The sequence below is a fragment of the Lynx rufus genome, unplaced genomic scaffold (genome assembly GCF_022079265.1).
Source record: "Lynx rufus isolate CCGP_SWC_20201006 ecotype Redwood Valley unplaced genomic scaffold, mLynRuf1.p SCAF_17, whole genome shotgun sequence".
NCBI lineage: Eukaryota > Metazoa > Chordata > Mammalia > Carnivora > Felidae > Lynx > Lynx rufus.
In genome coordinates this window covers 50865301-50886257 of record NW_025814831.1, presented here as the reverse complement: position 1 = coordinate 50886257, position 20957 = coordinate 50865301, and the positions used below count along the sequence as shown (strand labels likewise).

Here is a 20957-nt window from a genome sequence, read left to right as displayed (position 1 = left end):
TTTAGTGATTGAATGATTGGGACCCAACTCATCTTACTTAATAGGTGTATTTTATAGAACACAAGATTACAATTTCTGTGCTTGTAAGGCAGAGAAAGCAATTCACGGGCATAATCCAGTCTGTAATCATGTCGTCTTTGGTGCAAACTTTGGTGATTTCAATTAGTCACCAGTGCTTGAACACTCGGGATGCTTTTCCTGACAGTACGGATTTCTCCAAAATGGCAGACTGGGCTAGGCTTCCCGTGTGGCCATGACTGGCTGATGGCAGAACAACAGCAGGTGCCGTCCTTAGGTGGGCCTGCGCGCTCCAGTCTGCACTTCCTGTGGATTCCCCACTCGAGACCAAGTGTTCGCTTTTCTCATAGAAGAGAAATCTTACCCACTCCCGTCTTGTGAACTACCTGGCCCCTGCTCGAAGGCACACCTTCCTGTGACAGGGCCTCATACCCAGATTTCTGCAGTGAGGTGGGCCACGCTCCAGCTGAGTAAGCACCAAGTCGGGGAGCACAACACCCCTCTGATTTTCCCCAAAGCAGCCCAGGATGCCCTTTGAGTGCTCCTCCTCTACTGCTCCATCTTTCAGACTTCTGCTTTACGTTTCTGGACAACACTGATTCCCACCTGGTTCTAGTTACTATCTTATTCTTGTTGCCTGGTTTTGGCAACTTCTCTGCTCACAGTTAACTACCCTGCTTCATTTCACTTCACCTTGCTAACTCCTAAATGCACCCTGTCTTTCTAGCCATTAAATGTAAAAAGATCTCAAAAAGTTCATTTTATTGAAACAATTATTTGTTAAATGAAGGAGTTAATGAATGAGGGAACACGTATCAATTTCCATTTATAACTTTCGACCCATCGTCTTTCATAGGTAGCTCTCGTTCTCATAACTGGACCAACAACCTTACAGTGTTTATTTCGCTACCACTTTTAAGGCCCAAATTGTACATTTTCCAAGCAATATATATATAGCTTTTGACCTTATGCCTTGATTTCTTCTTTAACTTTTTCTAGGTTATTCTTTTTTTTTTTTTTAATGTTTATTTTTTGAGAAATAGAGTGTGGGCAGGGGAGGGGCAGAGAGGGAGACAGGGGATCTGAAGAGAGCTCTGTGCTGAGAGCAAGGAGCCCGATGCCGGGCTGGAACTCAAGGGCCATGAGATCATGACCTGAGCCGAAGTTGGACAGTTAACTGACTGAGCCACCTAGGCACCCCTCTCTAGGTTATTCTTGAAATTAAAGCTAAATCTTGCTCTTCTAACATCAGGCCTCTACTAATGCTCTCCCCAAATTTTCCATTTTCAAACCACTTCTTAAGTTGCCACTTCACTCTTAACTACTAATTCACTTATCACTACGTTCAGATTAAATTTCCTTGAGGAATTTTCCTTTCAGTATGTCATTTTTATTTTTTATCAGTCTCTATTCTCCCAAAAGCTAATTTTCTTTCAAAGAAATGTCTTCCATTCCAGGCTCTTTGTAATATCAAGATACTCTCACATTTGAGAAATTCTTTGTACCTCTAACAACTTCCTGTCATTCAGATTCATTTCTAGGCTATTATTGCAATGCCATAAACTAAAAGGTAAGTGAGGGGATGGTATTAAAATAAACACTGTGTCTTCTAAATGTAAAATCTAGGGGGACTATGTGTTTTTAAATTTCCAGTGCCAGAAGATAATTATGAAATTATCATAGTAATATCCTGACACAAAGGTTTTCACTATTAGAATAAATTCTGTGACTTGAAATTTAAACAGTTTGAAAATTGCTGAATATACCATTAGGACTCTTATGGTGATAAAAACCTAAGTTAGACTAAAACAAGGGTTCAGAAAATTTTTAATTTTTTTTTTAACGTTTTATTTATTTTTGAGACAGAGAGAGACAGAGCATGAACAGGGGAGGGGCAGAGAGAGGGGGAGACACAGAATGGAAGCAGGCTCCAGGCTCTGAGCCATCAGCCCAGAGCCCGATGCGGGGCTCGAACTCACGGACCGCGAGATCGTGACCTGAGCTGAAGTCGGACGCTCAACCGACTGCGCCACCCAGGCACCCCATAAAAATTTTAAATATTTGTACTTTTCTTAAAATGAATATTGGTATATGGCTAGACAATAAATAATTAAACCTTAAAAATTTTTTTTTTAATGTTTATTTTCGAGAGAGAGAGGGAGACAGAATCTGAAGCAGGCTCCAAGCTTTCAGCACAGAGCCCAAAGCGGGGCCTGAACTCAGGAACTGCGAGATCATGACCTGAGCCGAAGTCAGACGCTCAACCACCTGGGCCACCCAGGTGCCCCAAAACTTCAGTTTTTAACCATAAATGTATAATCAGATTATATCTTCATACATACTTTCACATGTTTCTTAAGACTATGCAGAAAATATTTTTGCTATAAAACCTTGTAAAGTGTACCATGTTTATTATAACTTAATAACAAAATTCCATAAAATACAAATTTAAGAACATTCTAAGTTTATCATAATTTTATTGTAACTTATCAAAATTACATAGATACAAAATTAAGCAGAAACTGATGAATTTTCTGTCTTCAGATGGTCTTAGAATCTCAGAAACCTTGAAGTTTGCTGAAAATAGAAATTCATAAAATTAGTTTGGAAACCTAATTTATTATACATTTCTTAATATTTAATTGTAGTTCATTTTAAAAATAGGTCATTACATGCACATTGTTCCAAATTTAGAAGGGGACACAGTGAAAAATCAGTCTCACACTCCGTCTCTGCTCCCAGAAGCAATTATTTGTCCTTATAAAGATAATGTAATTATATGTAAGCATGTATTGTGGGGGTATATGCTTTAAAAACACTTAAGTGGTAGAAAACAATAAGCACTATTCTACACCTTTTTTCAATTAGTAACAAGTATATTTATAATTTTTAACCTAATCCCTTCCTTTAAGGCTTTGGAATTTAAATTCAGAAAGTTCTGAAGAAGCGCGCACATTTAAATGGATACACGTTTACACTGTTTGTTTTGCTATTACAAAACCTACAGTAAAGTGCTAGTACCTACTTTTATTTTTTTAATTTTTTTTAAAACATTTATTTATTTTTGAGACAGAGAGAGACAGAGCATGAGCAGGGGAGGGTCAGTGAGAGAGGGAGACACAGAATCCGAAACAGGCTCCAGGCTCTGAGCCGTCAGCCCAGAGCCCGATGCGGGGCTCGAACTCACGGACCGCAAGATCATGACCTGAGCCGAAGTCGGATGCCCAACCGACTGAGCCACCCAGGCGCCCCTTAATGTTTATTTTTGAGAGAGAGAGAGACAGCATGAGCAGGGGAGGGGAGGAGAGAGAGGGAGACACAGAATCTGAAGCAGCCTCCAGGCTCAGAGCCTGATGTGAAGCTCGAACTCACGAACGGTGAGATCATGACCTGAGCTAAAGTCGGACGCTTAACTGACTGAGCCACCCAGGCACCCCACCAGTATCTACTTTTAAACATAAACCTAAGTATACCTGGAGGATAAATTCCTAAAAATGGAATCGCTGGTATATATAGTCTAGGTGTTAAGAAATCCTGTCAAATTCCCTTCCATAAAAGTTTTTACCACTTTTTATTCTGGCCAACTATGTGTGAAGATGGGTATTTATTTCTCCACTACATCACCCATACTGTGTTTTAAAATAAACAACTGTATTTGAGAGTACATATGGAAACAGGGTTAACCTTATCTACTTTGACTACAGTTTCTGTGATTAAGTCTACAGTATGATTTCACAAATAATCTACTAAATGATTTCTTCTAAGGAGAAGCTAAAAATAGCAGGAAGACCAAATCATTCCACCGTATCTTCAAATTGTGTTCTGTTCTCTTGAAAATAAATGTACATCAACCTGTTTGAGCCAGCACTGAAAAGATTCCTTCAATTATTACTACTAAATTATAGTTTGGAAATCATGTCAAAACTTTTCAGCAGCTGAGTCCATAGAAGATAAAGGAGCCAACTATTTCAACTCAACCAACAGTGAGCATCAACTGCAAGTCAAAGGCTATGCTAGAAGCTTTTAAGGAAGACGGGTACACACATGACTTCTAACACAATAATGTCAGGAACTGTCAAAGAGTTCTGCAAAAAGTGCTTAGAACGCAAACAATTCTGCATGTCAATCGGGCAACGTTACCAGAAACAGCTGAAGTCTTTGCCATCATAATTAATACATCAGTTCATTTCCTGTTGTGATTTACTTACTTGTATCCTGACTCATTTTTTAAGAAAAGAGTATAAAATGGCTTGCAGAGATGTCATAAAAAGATAAAAGTAAATGAGGAAATTCAAGGGCAAAATACATGGGAGAGAAGATGAAGCCAGAGCTGCACCCAAAATTTATGCTAGTAATTCCTCTGCTGCTATCAAAGTGGGCTACACATCTGGTTGTACTTCCTAGCAGCTAAAGCAAAGGGAGCTTCTCAGAAGATTCACAGTCTCCCCTAAGATAAACAGTTGCTTGGGACAGACACAGAATTCTCTTGTCCTGAGACCTACTGAAAGTTCCCGGTACTGGTTTTCACAGCAGAGTAAGTTTCATATCAAATCGCAGTTCAGTAAAAGTCATCCTGAAGGTGGACAAAATATGCTCCTGGCAGACACCCCTCAGAGGTGACTTAATCCTGGGATCACAAAATCAGATGCCCTCAGGGGCATCCAGGTGTAACAGTAGGGAGCCATGAGACTGGAGACAGGTGCTTCCTCTTACCTAAGGGCATTCCAAATCATGTCGGGGTGCGCAGTTTAGGATTCAGTGTGGGTTAGGTAGAGTCAAACATTTGTTGGGCTTATAGAATAGACTAGAATATCTGCGACCTTAATGAGTATCTGTCTGGCTGTATTCATTCCACAAATTAAGCAGTGTCTGGAATGCCGTAAGAGTCAAATATGTGTCAAGTGAGTGAATCCGAGAATAAAATTTACAGTATCTCAAAGTGAATGGACTTAAATCCTCCATGAGTTATTGAGCAGCAAGAACAATGCATTTTTTTTTCAAGAAATATGTAAGAAACTGTTAATCACGGTTTCAGGGTTAGGAAGCATATGTATTTTTCCTTTCCAATTTTATACTTTTAAACATTGAAATTTTTATAATGTACTCATGTTTGCTTTTATTTGAGTAAATATGTTAATTGCCCCCAAAAATGAAAGACAACTGGGCTGTGTGTTCAAGATTATATTCTCTGACAAGAACCCAGAAGGCAGTTACTTGCTCACTTGGTCTTATCTGAATGTGGGAGCATTTTCAAAATATGATTAACTGAGAAATCGCATGTTAGGATGCCCGAATCCAAGAGAAATAGGGTCAATAATGCATATTCTTGGGCCCTAAACTAGAGACATTTGATAGGTCTGGAGCAGAATCCTGGAACTTAACAGGATTAAGTTCCAGCTTAATCCTGGATTAAGTTCCCGCCTCCAGCAGGGAACACAAAAGCAGTTCCCCACTGCCACAAATTATGCAGCCGGCCTTCCCACATTCAGGGACATTGCAGGGGTTGCCACACCTGGAGTGCAATGGATAAGCCTTGCCCTGGGAAAACCACTTTCATGACCATGGTATCTCCTGGGCCAGGGTAAGAAACTTTTTTGTTTTGTTTTTAAGTGTTAATTTATTTTGGGAGACAGAGAATCCCAATCAGGCTCTGCGATGTCAGCACAGAGCCCAATGCAGGGCTCAAACCCCCGAACCCTCAGATCATGACCTGAGCTGAAATCAAGAATTGGTCACTTAAACCAACTGGGCCACCTATGCTCCGCACCTCAGAAACATAACATTTTTAACAAGGATCCCAGAAGATTTGGATGAGAGTGGTCTATAGATCACCCTTTGAAAACCACTGCCCTCCCAGGTCATTATTCTTTTTTCCCAAGACAGCCTCCCAACCCCAACCCCTCACCATCACCACACACACATCCAGTCCCTGCCCCCCCCCGCCCTCCCCCCCCCCCCACACACACTTGTTTGCTGCCAATTTAAGGCAGATTACCTAGGTTTTGAGAATCAACCATGTGGAGGACGGGGCTGACCTCTCTGAATAATGATGTCATCAGAAGTCAGCCTATAAAAGAACTAACCCAGCTCCAGAGCTGTTCTGAGATATTCCTCAGAAAACAGTTCTTAATCTGTTTTATCGCAAATGTGCCATCAAGTACATACAATTCTATGTCCCACAGCATGACCAGAAATTCAGCCTAGAACATTCCAAAAGACAATTACAGATATTTTTAAAAACCTCAGCACACCTACAGGACTTGTGATTTTCAGCAATACACTACTAAAAGACACCTCCTTCTTGCTGTTTCTGGGGGTACACTTACCTGTCTTCTACTATCTTACTGGATGGATAAAAAACTTTGAATGAAAATCCACTTCTTGGAAAAGATCCCTTTGGGAGAAAAAAATGCCTGTAAGTGAACACTCAACTGTCCTAAAAACAATTCCTACTTTTAAAATCAAACTCCTTGCTCATGACTTAAAAAGAAAGTTGTAAGATGTGACTATAAAGTAATGAGGCAGATGTTCCCCCCCATCTTTGCTGAGAGAAGATATTACTATAAAATGGCTCCACCTGAAGCAAAAGTCTTTCAAGTTGGCTAGACTGTCTTCTACTAACATGTATCTGGAAATGCTTAGGGTGGCTCTACCTAGCCTAAGAAATGCTGTACTGTGCAATGCTATATACACCTATAAGACACGTAAACATCATGTTGAAGAAAGTTTTCCTGCCCCTGTCTCCCTCCAGTGAAAAATCTAGGTTGATGCCCCTCTCAGGTGCCCCCAAAGCAACTGAGCAGTAATCCCACAATGCATCCACTACTAAACTCTAGGGCAGAGATGGTCTTTTTGTTTCAGTCTCCGTGTGCCTGCCACCAACTCAGTGTCTGGCCCGTTGCAGGCATTCGTTAGTGGAAGTGTCAAGAAGGGATGGAGCAATGTCAAAGGCAAGTTTGGGGCTTGCCCAAAAGGTATAAATAAGGTAAAAAAGGACAGAATGATGGTGTAGAGAGGGCTGTTTACTGGCCTACCGGATGAGAAAGTGGAAAAATTCAGAAATAAGGTGTTATCAAATAAAGCATTAACTATGAGAACACCCAAAGAGTAAAATTTAAATAAGAAATAGCCTCATTGTGAAAGAATATTGGAAGAGTGAATAAAGGTTCTAAAAAAATCAGGCCACAAATTTCAAACAGTGAAACCAAACTGTTGATTGTTGTATAAATGAGTAACCAATAGTAAGTCATGATGTTTCTAGAAATGGCCTAGACAAAACAAAAAAGTATTAAAATAGGTCTAACATTCATAAGAATCAATGAAGAATACAAAGTAAAAATCACTACTGAAGATAGTTTGTATCACATCAACAATGTTTATGCAGTAATTCCCCAAATATGAAAAGGCAATTCTACTTCTGTAGAAATTGTGTCCGAGTAAGAATTCCCACATTCATCCAGCTTAGGTTTCTGGGACTTGCACAAATTTCCAAAAGTCAAAATCATCCACAAAGGACATTAAAATATTTAAAGAGAATGAGATACAGGCTCTGAAAGCAATTCCCAGAAAGGAATCCTAAGGTAAGTTACCTTGAAGGGGAAAAATACTCATTTGGATGTATAAGCTTTGGTGTATTCTTTTTTTTAAGTTACATTACTTTACAGTCACATGCTATCCTGAAAGTTGAAGAACTTTCTGTGTGTACCACATTAATTCAATGTTTCCTTAATAGCATATTTTTACTCCTAACAGTGATTTTACTAAATTTTTTAATTTAAAGAAATGACACTCCAGTCTTGACGAACTATGCCCATATAAGGTCGATGACGTTCTTACCGGGTTCATACAGAGGCACTCTGTATTGGTCACAGTGAAAGGATCGTATTTGTCTGCAATGACCAGGAGATCAGGCACAGGGTACACTCTCAGAGCATAGTCATATGCCCAGTACACTGGGCAGACATAGAGGGGGAGAGGGGTCAGGTGTCCTTGGGATAAGATCGTCTTTACAAACTACAAAACAATGATATAAAACAAACTTCAGCTCATTTGTAAAAGTTAAAATTGCTAACAAATAACTTTACATTAAATATCAATTACCAGAAGGACTTAGAAAATTTGAGAAACAATTAGGAGAAGTTTAAATCACAGAACTTTGAGAAACACTGATATGAAATGAAATTAGCTATCCTGTATTTTAGGAAAAAAATCTGTAAGTTTTCATTTAACACCACTTATCATAAAAGCTACTCCCCCAAAGTAGTCACACTGGAACAGTTGTACTTTTAACTGTATAATAAACTCAGTTATTAATTTTGTTCATCTAAAAATAATTCCACAGCTTGAGTAATGCCAAGAATAAATACGTAGCCCACATAAACTTTAAATATTATAAAATAAATACTAAAAATGCTCTGTAAGATGTACCTCCACATTTCCCAAAATGGTATATGGGGATCCATATACCACTTCAGGGAACCCTGAAGCTACAAGATCAACATTACATACCCTCCCGATGTGGACAGATCATATAAAATAATGAACGTGATGAGGGAAACATTAAAAAAAATTTTTTTTAATGTTTATTTTATTTTTAAGAGACAGAGAAGGAGTGGGGCAGGGTCAGAGAGAGGAGACACAGGCTCCAGGCTCCAAGCTGTCAGCACAGAGCCCGACGTGGGGCTTGAACTCATGAACCGTGAGATCATGGCCTGAGCCGAAGTCAGACGCTTAACCAACTGAGACACCCAGGTGCCCCGAGGTAAATACTTTTTAAAATAAATACATATGTATTTTGAAGTACAACATAAGATTTATGAGTTTTAAGGCAAAACGGGAAGACTCAAAGAAATTTCTGGTTCATTCTGGGCTTCCCTCTGCCCATTAGGGGATACTTCAGTGAGAAAGTTGAGAAACACTGACTTAGTAACAAAAATTAACTTACTGGCAAAAGTACTTTGAACCATAAACATAAAAGGTCAAATTATTAAGTGACTTAACAGTATTTTATATAATGCAACACTTATGATAGCTTAATAAAGAAGACTCTTAACTTACATGATTAGGAATATCCAAATTGCTACTAGGGAAGCGGACACAGTTTCTGCACATTTTATTCACTAAGTCCTCACGGAAGACAATAATTTCTTGTGTACAGTACTGAATTCTGAAATTAAAGCAGTAGTTGAATTTGACTTCCTCAGCAAAAAAAAAAAAAAAAATAAAGGAGATAGTTTAAAAGGCAAAATGTTTTATGATACAAAGCTATTCCCACTACCCATCGTTTACCACAGCAAAAATTCAGCTGGACTCTATCCTTCCATTCATTCGACAGTAATTTACTGAGCTCTCCGTATGTGTCCAGCACTATCGTAGGGATGAGTGAACAAAACAAAAAGATCCCAGCCCTGATGCAGTTTATATTCTAATGGAGGGAGGGCAGTCAGAAAAAATATCAATAAACATGATAATTATATGGGATGTTGGGAGATGACTAAGTGTATGGGAAAAAGAAAAACAGGCTATCAGGGATCATTTGTGAGGTAAGAAGGGCTAGATGGCTGGAGGATTAAACAGGATGATGAAAATAGGTAGGGCTGATAACGGAGTCTGATTTGAGCACAGACATGAAGGAGGTGAGAGAGTCAAGCAGATATGCAGAGGAAGAACACTGCAGGCAAAGGAGGAACACAAGACAGGCAGAGGGAGCGGCTACAGCAGAGGCCCCGAGACAGAGCATGGCTGGCATGTCTGAGGAACAGAAAGGAGGCTGTGGTGACTGGAATAAATGAGGAAGAGAGGAGCAGGAATAGGAGGCCAGATCATGCTGGGCCCTGACTACCACGGCAAGGATATGGCTGTTACTGAATGGCACAAGGAGCGCCCAAATTTCAGGATCAGTAAGGCGGAGGTGACATGCTTATGTGTCAGAGGATCACTCTAACACAGCACTAAGAACAGACTACCGAGGGGCAGGGGTAGACACTCGAGACCTACGAGGAGGCTATTACAGTAATCCAGGCTAGAGCAGATGGTAGAGGGTCACAGAGGCGGTGACAGGTGGCCAGATTCTGCATATATTTTGGTCTTCCTTCACATTTTTGAAGGACTGCCTGAAACACTACATGTGAGAGAAACCCAAAAAGTTTTGGCCCGAGTGACTGGAAGGACTAAGGTGCCATGAACTCTGATGAGGAAGAGTACAGAACAGGTTGGGAGCTGATAGGTGGGAAGTAGATGAGAAGCTCAGTGTGAGGTTGTCTACTAGACACACACGGGGGATGATGACCAGGTATCTGGATGCATAAGTCTGGAGTCTGGGAGAAAGGTTTGAGCTGAAGATGTAAATGTGGGAGTTGTCAATACACAGATGGCACTGAGAGCTTTGGGAGTAGCTAAGGTCACCAAAGGAGTGAATGCAGGCAGAAAAGAGAGAACCAAGGACTGTAACCTCTGACTATAGTAAGTGGCATGTGCAGTAACACATAATCTGTTTCCCTCTTCCATTGTAGCTTTTCTTAAAGGATGTGTAATGAGAATATCGATTTTTAAATCTCCATCTGTTTTTCAGCTTCTAAATTCATTATCAGTGAATTCAATAGTGATAAAATATTTTTAATTTTATTTTTTTAAGTTTATTTATTTATTTTGAGAGAGAAAAGCATGAGTCAGGGAGGGGCAGAGAGAGAAAAGGAGAGAGAATCCCGAGCAGGCTCATCCCTGACAGCAGAGAGCCCGATGTGGGGCTCGAACCCACAAACCGTGAGATCATGACCTAAGCCGAAGTCAGAAGCTCAATTGACTGAGCCACCCAGGTGCCCAGTGATAAAATATTTCTAAAGTTTTGAGAAACCTAAAATAAAGAGAAATTTTCTCTTTATATTTACCTCATAGTAGTCAAAGTTCGGAGACAAAGTTTAAGAAGCAAGTTAGTTTTGAAATGAAACGAAAACAAGCATAACACAAAATGGTAATATTTACCTGCAAGGATTGGTAGTAAAAATTGAAAATGGTACTCTTTGTCTGAATTCATCAGTGATGCTTTCAGCAAGTGGTGGCCTATAGAAACAATTTATGTGGTGTAGGATAGATTTTTAAATTTGACAAAATATTTTTAACTGTTAGAAAAATCTAAACACAACTTACCTTGGTAAGATGGAACCAAATCCAGGATCCTCTGGACCAGGAACAAACACAAAACGACTACTATAGCAAAATTCAATATAATTCATTAAAAAAAAAAAATTATTGCAACACTATCCAGTAGTCTAAAGTCGAGTTACTGCCTTGAATTAAATAGTAATTTTTAATATTTTTTAAATTTCATGCATTTTAATAAATGAACTAAGTCTCCAGACTACCACTGTCCAGCAGACCTTTCTGCAGTGATGGAAATGTCTCTATGTGCACTGTCCAGTTATTGAGTGCTTGAACTGTGGCGAGTATGAGTGAATTTTTAATTATATTTAACTTTAAATAATTTAACTTTAATTTTTTTGAGAGAGTGAGAGAGTGCTAGAGAGAAAGTGCTAGAGAGAAAGTGGGGGAGGGGTAGAGGGAAAGAGAAACTTAAGCAGGCTCCACCCCAGCGCAGAGCCACAGGGCTCAATCTCGCAGTGGTGAGATCATGACCTGAGCTGAAATCAAGAGTCTGGACACTTAACTGACTGAGCCACCCAGGAACCTCTAAATAATTTAAATTTAAAGAGACACATGTGGCTAGTGACCATCATATTGAAGAGTACAGCTCTAGACAAAGTACTGTCACCAAGAACTTAAAAATATAGTTGAAAGTATCACTCTTTCCTTTTCAATATTTTTCACTATAAATCTCTAGTACAGTATAACATACATTATCATGATGTGAGGATAATTTTTTCTTAGCATACTAATCTTCTCAAACTTTTGTTCCATTCATTTCGTAATAATCATGGATATAAAATTTAGAATTCATTTTTTGTTTGTTTTTTAAAAAACTTTTAAAAATATAGCAATAGAAATCATTACCTTTGGTGGATATTTGGATATTCACATATTATGTCTGCCAAAGTTTTTAAGGAATCTAAAATTTTAAAGGGACATTAAATTTAATTTGCATTTAATGCACATAAAAGTCAAATTATATTTGCTTAGCTACAACTCTACATCTTTTAAATGAAATTAAAATATTATAGATCATTTCTTATCAATTTCATTTATATAAATGTAGAAACATTTATTCAATAGACCTTCAATACCTTTCAAAGCTTGAACTTGATTTTTTCCATATGGTGCAGATGAAAAATTACCACACAGAATAAAGCAGGTTGGAGGTGCTGGTGAATAACCTAAAAATAAGAGAATAAAATGAATATCACTTTTCTAGTCTAGAAATCAGATTAAAAACCCTTTAACCATGAGGTTTTTCTTTTGTTTGTTTTGTTTCCTAAGTAAACTTTGGGCCCAACATGGGACTTGAACTCAAAACCCTGAGATCAAGAGTCACATGCTCCACTGACTGAGCCAGCCAGGAGCCCCTAACCATGAGTTTTTAATAACAAAAACTTACTAGTTTAATAACACCTTATTTTAATAACCAGTATTTTTAAACAATAGTAACAATACTGCCCATTTATTGAACACTTACTATATGCCAGGCTCTGTAATAGCTTGATTCTCACAACATCCCTATAAACTGAGAGAGAGATTAAGTAACCTGCCCAAGGTATCAGGCTGCAATTTAAACCCAGTTCTGAGTGGCTCAATCAGTTGAACATGTGATTCTTGGTTTCAGCTCAGATTATGATCTCCAGGTTCATGAGATAGAGCCCTGACTTGGGCTCTGCACTGACAGCGTGGAGCCTGCTTGGGATTCTCTACTCCCCATCCTCAAAATAAATAAATAAATAAACATTTAAAAAATAAATAAATAAACCCAGTTCTGTCAGACTCCAAACCCAAGCTCTTATCCATTCTTATGCTATACTTAGGACTAATTCTTAGCTCTCATGAACACACATACGCATGCACAATTATTTTTCAAATGTAAAAATTTAAGTTTTTTAAGATGGGCTCATTTAAAATATCTCACTGCTGAATCAACATTTGCAGGAAAATAGACTACTCAAAAAGATACATTTGTAACAATTTAGTTTTAAGACATGAACCCTCGTTCGAGTTTAAAAGGGTAGAAAAGAACGGCACCCACCAGAAAACATGGTGTGAAGTTTTCCCAACACTTCTCCTTGGTCTAACCAAACGTCAGATATAAACACAAACATGGCATCTTTATTCTCTTCTTCTAGTTGTTTTAGTTTTGCAGAAGTCTTCACAGATGTATTAGAAGGCCCTCCAAAAAAATTAATATTTCCATAGTATGCCCTAGGTAATTATGACATAATTATTAGCTTCTATCCTATATTCTGTAGGAGATGTTTTTCTTTCTTTCTTTTTCTTAAAGATTTTATTTTTTTTTAATTATTTTTTCAACGTTTTTTATTTATTTTTGGGACAGAGAGAGACAGAGCATGAACGGGGGAGGGGCAGAGAGAGAGGGAGACACAGAATGGAAACAGGCTCCAGGCTCTGAGCCGTCAGCCCAGGGCCAGACGCGGGGCTCGAACTCACGGACCGCGAGATCGTGACCTGGCTGAAGTCGGACGCTTAACCGACTGTGCCACCCAGGCGCCCCTAAAGATTTTATTTTTAAGTGATCTCTACACCCAGCATGGAGCTCAAACCCACAACCTCGAGATCAAGAGTCAGGTGCTCTACTGACTGAGCCAGCCCCATGTTGGAGATGTTTTTCTAATAATTTTACAAATTTAGTTTCTTTCTACCTAATGAGGTTATTTTCTCATCATTGTAAATAGTGCCATGAAAATGTACTACTTGTAGCACTTAAAAAGCAAATAAGTTTATTTAAATGCCCTAAAATAAGAAAAACAGAAGCAGTGAATAAATACTTAATAGGCTGTTTCTGTGTCTTTTAAAACCGACTAAAGCAGGGGCGCCTGGGTGGCGCAGTCGGTTAAGCGTCCGACTTCAGCCAGGTCACGATCTCGCGGTCCGGGAGCTCGAGCCCCGCGTCAGGCTCTGGGCTGATGGCTCAGGGCCTGGAGCCTGTTTCCGATTCTGTGTCTCCCTCTCTCTCTGCCCCTCCCCCGTTCATGCTCTGTCTCTCTCTGTCCCAAAAATAAATAAACGTTGAAAAAAAAATTAAAAAAAAAATAAAATAAAACCGACTAAAGCAAACATTAAACTTCCTATGTAATTGAAAGTAGGAGGAATGCACATTTGATTTAAACAATATCTAATAAAAGTGCTCAAAATAAGTACTAACCATTTAACCGAACAATTCCATGTTTAGAAATTTGTTCTAAGGGATTAAGGAGGTCTACAGAGACTAACATACATGGCAGAATTATAAAAATTTGGATGTTACAAAGCAATGTATGTGTCCATTATTAATGTCAAAAAAAAAGGATATAAACATGCGTAGTCACACATAAAAAGAAACTCTCTCCTTGGATGGATGGATGGATGGATGATGTGGTTCCTAAGTAAATTATGTACATATATAAACATATCTCAGATTACAATCTTAAATCCTTAAAAAACCTCATTTTAGGAGATTTTATTTTCTTTATTTTACAAAAGAGAAAAAAAGGTTCAGGAGGGTTAAGTGATTTGCCTGCGGCCCGTCCCAGTTAACAGATGCAAGTGCTCAGTTTCAGACCCTGTCTGAGAGCCAGGGCCAGAGCTTCGTGCACTACTCTGCACTGCCGCCTATCGTCTCCACTGCCTGGCAGGCTCTGTATGAGGCTGAAACCGAAGGGTTACTGCTCACGGCCAGCTTCCTTGATTATACCTCTCATTCCAAAGTAGTAATTTTGAAGCCTGTATGGAAATAAAATGTCAAAAGCGACAGAAATTTTGCTCGAAATAATATCCCAAAGAAAACCTACCATGTTGTAAAAAGCCACAAACTGGCACTAAACGCATTCACTTAAAAGTGAGTTGGTTTGATGAGGGCTTGTGTCCTCATTTGCATGAACGGCACTTTCCCCTAGGTTGCCTCAACAGGAAGAGAAGTTGCCCTGACAGTAACTTCCAGCCAGCAAACGTGGCCTGTATACCTTGATTTTGTACAGGTATACTAGGACTAGAATCTTAATTCTTACACTTCTTGAAATCACTTTCACCACAGACAGAATCTCAAGATTAGGAGGCAACTTTAATTCCCCCAAAGGTGGCAAACTCAAATGTTCACAGGCTTCAGGAAGGGAACACTGAATAAGGAAGCAGCAACCAGCTGAGGCCTCCTAGGTATGAGCTAGGGTGCACTGACATGTCCTGCCCAAAGCGCCATCACTGCAGTGGAGTGATAGCTGGGGGAGAATTCAGGGACCATGTTGCCAGATCTGGTTGTTCAAGACGACTCAGAAATCTAGACTTTTATGAGAAATCTCTTAATTTTTAAACAACGGAAACAAAAGGTACCTCAAAGGGAAATACCTCAAAGGGGAAAAAAAGAAAGAAAGCTCTTCAGACTACATTCAACCCACAGGCCACCAGCTACAACTTTTACACCATCGTTTAGCCTCTGCTCAAAAACCTGAGTGACAGGGGTGCCTGGGTGGCTCAAGTCAGTTAAGCATCCGACTTCAGCTCAGGCCATGATCTCACAGCTCGTGAGTTTGAGCCCTGTATCAGGTTCTGTACTGACAGCTAAGAGCCTGGAGCCCACTTTGGATTCTGTGTCTCCCTCTCTCTCTGCCGCTCCCCTGCTCACACTCTGTCCCGCTCTCCTTGAAAAATAAATAAACATTAAAAAAAATAAAAAAAAACAAAAAACAAAAACCCTGAGTGACAGGGAACTCTCTCTTCTCAGAGAAGGTCCTTTTGGAATGGCTCTAACATTATGATGCTTTTGCTTACATTAAAGAGCTTTTTCATCTGCCTCTTGTAACCTTTTTTTTTTATGTTTATTTATTTTTGAGAGAGACAGAGAGACAGAGTATGAGTGGGGGAGGGGCAGAGAGAGAGGGAGACACAGAATCTGAAGCAGGCTCCAGGCTCTGAGCTGTCAGCAGAACCCAATATGGGGCTCGAACCCACGACTGCGAGATCATAATCTGAGCTGAAGTCAGCCACTTAGTTAACTGAACCACCCAGGTGCCCCTGCCTCTTGTAACTTTTAATCATTAGTAGAAAAATAAGGCTTTATATTAACATGAAAATTATATTCTTCTAAGTGTCTTCCTATCTCTTACCTCAGTTGAACTTCTAATCAACCCCATAGATAAGCGAGACAGGAAGACTGGAACACGTGCCCATAAAAGCCAAAGTAGGGAGATACGAATACAACTAACCAGGAATCAACGTGCTAGTTTTCAGATGCACATATAACCCAGTCTTCCAACTCTTTCTATTACTCTTTGCATTCTGACACAAAGCCTGAGTAACCGACAAATGATACACACTCTTAAAACCACTACTGCCAGTATTATGAAATTCCTGTAGGGCTTCAGCCAAACATTTTATACCTAGTAGTACTAGAGGGTTCAGTGGGTGGAAATCCGAAGGCATTGACATGAAACACCTGATCTTCAAACCAGCCTGAAAAAAGATAAGTAACAAGTCACTTTCATTTGTCCAATTCTTCTTGTCTGAAAGGAAGAAAGTTATGGAAGACAAAGCAGTAATGCTAAGTTGCTGTCTCATCTTCTGTCAACTAACTACAGAGGTTGCCAGTCCCACCTAGCTACAGATCCAAAGGTAGTCTCAGTTCTATATTTTTAAAAAGTCATGAAGTAGAAACAGACTCAGAAGTAAAACTTTTCACTTTTTAATTTCACAATACATGTTAGAGTACGGAGACATGAGGTACAAAGATTAGGAAATGTCTCACTTTATGACCCTAAGTAAAATCTGGTTTGTTTGGGTTTTTTTTCAATTTTATTAAGACATCATTCACATATCCTTACACTTCACCCTTTAAGGTATACAATTCAGTGGTTTTTAGTATATTCTCAAGTTGTATAACCATCACCACTAATTTCAGAATATTTTTATCACCCCAAAAAGAAACCCCAGGCCCATCACCAGTCTGAGTTTTTTAATGTTGTCAAAAGTATGCTCTTATAAACAATGTTCTCCCAAATGATACCATGTTAATACATTTTAACCAATGTAGAAATGGTTTTACTGCAGAACGATGAGGAGGACAGCAAAAGGTATACTGACTTACCTTCTGCTAAGACAAAGCATGACTCTGTGTATAAACCACTATGGAACTGGTATACAAGAGTTGAGGAAAATAATTCTATTTCTATGCTTGAGGTGGTGATAAAGTCAACATAAATTCTGGGCTCAAAGGACTTCTGACTAATAAATTCAAAGACTTCACATTTGAAACTGTGAGTAGATCATAGCTTAAAAATTTTTAGGTTTAAATTTCCCCATTCTAAGATGTAGCTTGGTAATAATGTCAGTATAGATCATTCTTAGCATGGTATAAACTTCCTCACTGACTTGTTTGGATTCTCCAAATAAGGGAGAATTACAGTTTCTTTTGTCTCTGGCTAGAATTATGTCTCAATTCCTGCATCATCATCATACATAAGTTACAATAGGAAACCAAATAGGTTAACTTAAGAATGATGTGTAATCAATATCCCCAACTCATATAACATAATTTTAAAAAATATATAAAGGATATAGCTTTACTAATATCCAGTTGTACGGTTCCCGTAGGATCTTCCAGAAAAAATTTTCCCTAAAAAAGTTAAAAGAAATATGTCCACATTTATGTAAAAATGGATACTCTGACAAAATAATTAAAATACTGACAACTTTGACAACAGAATACAGTAGAGTACAGTGGATTTCTCAAAACTAGCAATTCCTGGCCCACGTGTTTCCATTTGCTAGTCTGGTAGCCTCAGATTAATCACTTGATGGAGACTGAGACTCCTAAGAGGGACGTGGAGAATGACCTCTGCAGATCAAGAGACGGCAAGAGGGATGCTCGGTGGTGGCCGTATGGGCCTCACCAGGTGCCTCCACCTAAGAGAGCCAACAGTGTCCTTCTCTGAGGGAGCAGGATGTGGTCTGCAGCCTTGCTTGTTAGAAACTCAGTACTCTCAGTTCCAGCAGAGGTCACTGAGGACTAATTTCAGGCTATGCAAACTGGCGGCCTGTCAAAGACACTCCCTGATGTCTACTCAGGAAACCAAATGCAGATGCAAAGGCTACCTGGTAACTGAGGCAGGAGCCTTCAATGAAGAATACATCCCTGTACCCTCTGCAGAAATGCTATACAGAACTGACATTTCATCAGTCCAAAGGCTGAAAACAGTTTGATGCTTATTAAGTTTAACTTACCTCTTTTAACTGGGTTATCATTCCAAGAACAATCACATCTCCAATTTTGGTTGTACTGCCCAATAGGGTTTCTACCGTTTTAAGCTTAAAATGAGACAAAATAAATTCTTAAAGGTTGAAAATTTGTCCTTTGAAGAAACTACTCTTTTTATAAATAAGTGAATTTTTAGTGTGCATTTCAGTATTTTCACCTACTTTGAGTAGAAAATCAGATAAAACTCAGATATAATTTATCCTATAAAAAGCTAAAATACCAACTCAGGCTCTTAGCAATGAAGTCTCATCTCATATTACAGGAGGTTCCGCCTTATCCAGTTTTGCTTTTCATAATTTCAGTTACCCTCTATCAACCATGGTCTGGAAGCAGATGGTTTTCCTTCTGATGAATCACCAGAAGGTCAATAGTAGTCTAAAGCTATGTCATGTTTACATCATTCACCTCCCATCTCATCATGTAGCCATTTTATCATCTCACATCATCATAAGAAAGGTGAGTTTGGTACAGTAAGATATTTTGACAGAGAGACCACATTCACATAATTTTTATTATAGTATATTGTTATAATTGTTTTATTTTATTATTATTGTTGTTAATCTCTCACTGTGCCTAATTTATAAATTAAGCTTTATCACAGGTATGTACGTAGAGGAAAAAACATAGTATATACAGGTTTTGGTACTATCTGTGCTTTGAAGCATCCACTGGGGGTCTTCGAACATATCACCCTTGGATAAAGAGGGACTACTGTATTCTGAATAATGATAAGTACATTTACCTTTAAAATATAGAAAAGAATATAAATTTTATTTATTTGGTCAATACATCTTGCAAATTAGTAGGCTATTTAAAAAGTTATACTAGCATTTCAAAAGGTTGTCATTATTATTTATTTACATCCTCAATCTGACCATTATATTTTTATCTTTAAGTTAAAGGTAGTAACAATTGGGGCACCATTTTAAAAAATCCTTTCTGATGCTTTTCTTTTTTTTTTTTTTAAGTTTTTTTTTTTTAATGTTTATTTATTTTGGGGACAGAGAGAGACAGAGCATGAACGGGGGAGGGGCAGAGAGAGAGGGAGACACAGAATCGGAAACAGGCTCCAGGCTCTGAGCCATCAGCCCAGAGCCTGACGCGGGGCTCGAACTCCCGGACCGCGAGATCGTGACCTGGCTGAAGTCGGACGCTTAACCGACTGAGCCACCCAGGCGCCCCTCTGATGCTTTTCTATACACAATCTTACATATATGTATATGTATATATATGTATATACCATAATATACCATTACTAAACACATACAGTTTTTGTTTTATTTGCAAAGATTAAACCATATTATTACTAATATTATACAACTTAACTTTTTAAATTTAATATCTCTTAGAAATCGTTTTATTTAACTATGCATAGATAAACTTCATTCTTTTTAATGGATATAGATATGTACAGTACATATACAAAAATTTATGTTACCAAGTTCCTATTAAAGGACACATAAGGTGCTCAGTTTTCTGTTGGTAAAAACAGTGCTTAATGTTTCTTGCACCTCTTGGCCTAGTGCATGGGTATAACTGTTGCACATACTTCTACAAATTCCAGAAACAGAATTGCTGAATGAAAGGGTGTATAATGTTTCATTCTTAGAGGAATTACCAAGTGAAGCTTCTTTTTGTCTGTAAAATTTTTTTTATTACAAATACTGCCTGTTTACTACTCAAAAATTTTAAAAATATAGAGAAGGAAAAATAAAGTCAGATATAATCACATTAACCCATAACATTTTTTTTAATGTCTATTTATTTTTGAGAGAGAGAGATACAGAGTGTGAGTGAGGAAGGGGCAGAGAGAAAGGGGGACACAGAATCTGAAGCAGGCTCCAGGCTGTAAGCTATCAGGACAGAGCCCGATGCAGGGCTCAAACTCACGAACTGTGAGATCATGACCTGAGCCAAAGTCAGACACTTAACCAACTGAGCCACCCAGGTCTCCCAAATAATTTAGCTAAGTCTTAAAGTTAGTTTGGGAAAAAGGAGAGGAGAAATAATGCTTCTGGGCTGTGGGCAACTAAGTTGCCACAGGAAACCTAATATATATAAGAAAACACATAGATGGTCTTTGGTAGGGAAATATAAGTAATGTCAATTTCCAAAAGTGAATACAATTTTTTCTCTCATAAAAGTTAAAAGCAGAAACTGTCAAACACTATAAATGTTTTCTCCTATGTTGCTACCATCGAACCTTAATTTGTGCATTGTGTAGTATTATATTTTAGTATCAGACTACTCATCATGACTTCTGATCTGTCATGGCAGAGAATGTAATGAACCTTAAAAGAGGGTGGGCCTCTTCAGAATCTATACGGAACCTCAGAGAACTGGCAGGGCCTAGAAGTAGCAAAGGACTGTCTCCCGGCAGGACTCTGTGTGCTAAGAGAGGAATAAAGCCACAGCCGGGCTGACAGTGACTAGGTGTGTGGCTGGAACAAGTAAACAAAGGGCATAGGAGTACAAAAGTGGAAGGAGCCCATGTGACAAAAAACATTCTCCCTCCCACCTCTTCCTCAGGCCCCAGCAA

The 20957-nt window shown here is 38.7% G+C and overlaps 1 protein-coding gene and 1 non-coding gene across 2 annotated transcripts in view; both read right to left on the bottom strand.

The window, feature by feature from the left end:
• Positions 1-2481: 2481 nt before the first annotated feature.
• POLE2 (DNA polymerase epsilon 2, accessory subunit) overlaps positions 2482-20957 on the bottom strand; it is a 30789-nt gene continuing 12313 nt past the window's right edge. Inside the window, exons 7-19 of the mRNA XM_047079715.1 lie at positions 18385-18468; positions 17720-17776; positions 17249-17297; positions 16545-16617; positions 13205-13377; positions 12255-12344; positions 12025-12079; positions 11164-11223; positions 10999-11076; positions 9076-9184; positions 7855-8031; positions 6345-6412; positions 2482-2595 (exon numbers count right to left, since the gene is read on the bottom strand). Of these exons, the coding sequence (XP_046935671.1) occupies positions 2577-2595; positions 6345-6412; positions 7855-8031; positions 9076-9184; positions 10999-11076; positions 11164-11223; positions 12025-12079; positions 12255-12344; positions 13205-13377; positions 16545-16617; positions 17249-17297; positions 17720-17776; positions 18385-18468 (1092 nt within the window). The 3' untranslated portion in view covers positions 2482-2576. The remainder of the gene's footprint in view (positions 2596-6344; positions 6413-7854; positions 8032-9075; positions 9185-10998; positions 11077-11163; positions 11224-12024; positions 12080-12254; positions 12345-13204; positions 13378-16544; positions 16618-17248; positions 17298-17719; positions 17777-18384; positions 18469-20957) is intronic.
• LOC124512664 (U1 spliceosomal RNA) lies at positions 5446-5607 on the bottom strand. Its single transcript, XR_006962188.1, has one exon. It is a non-coding gene; the product is annotated as a U1 spliceosomal RNA (small nuclear RNA).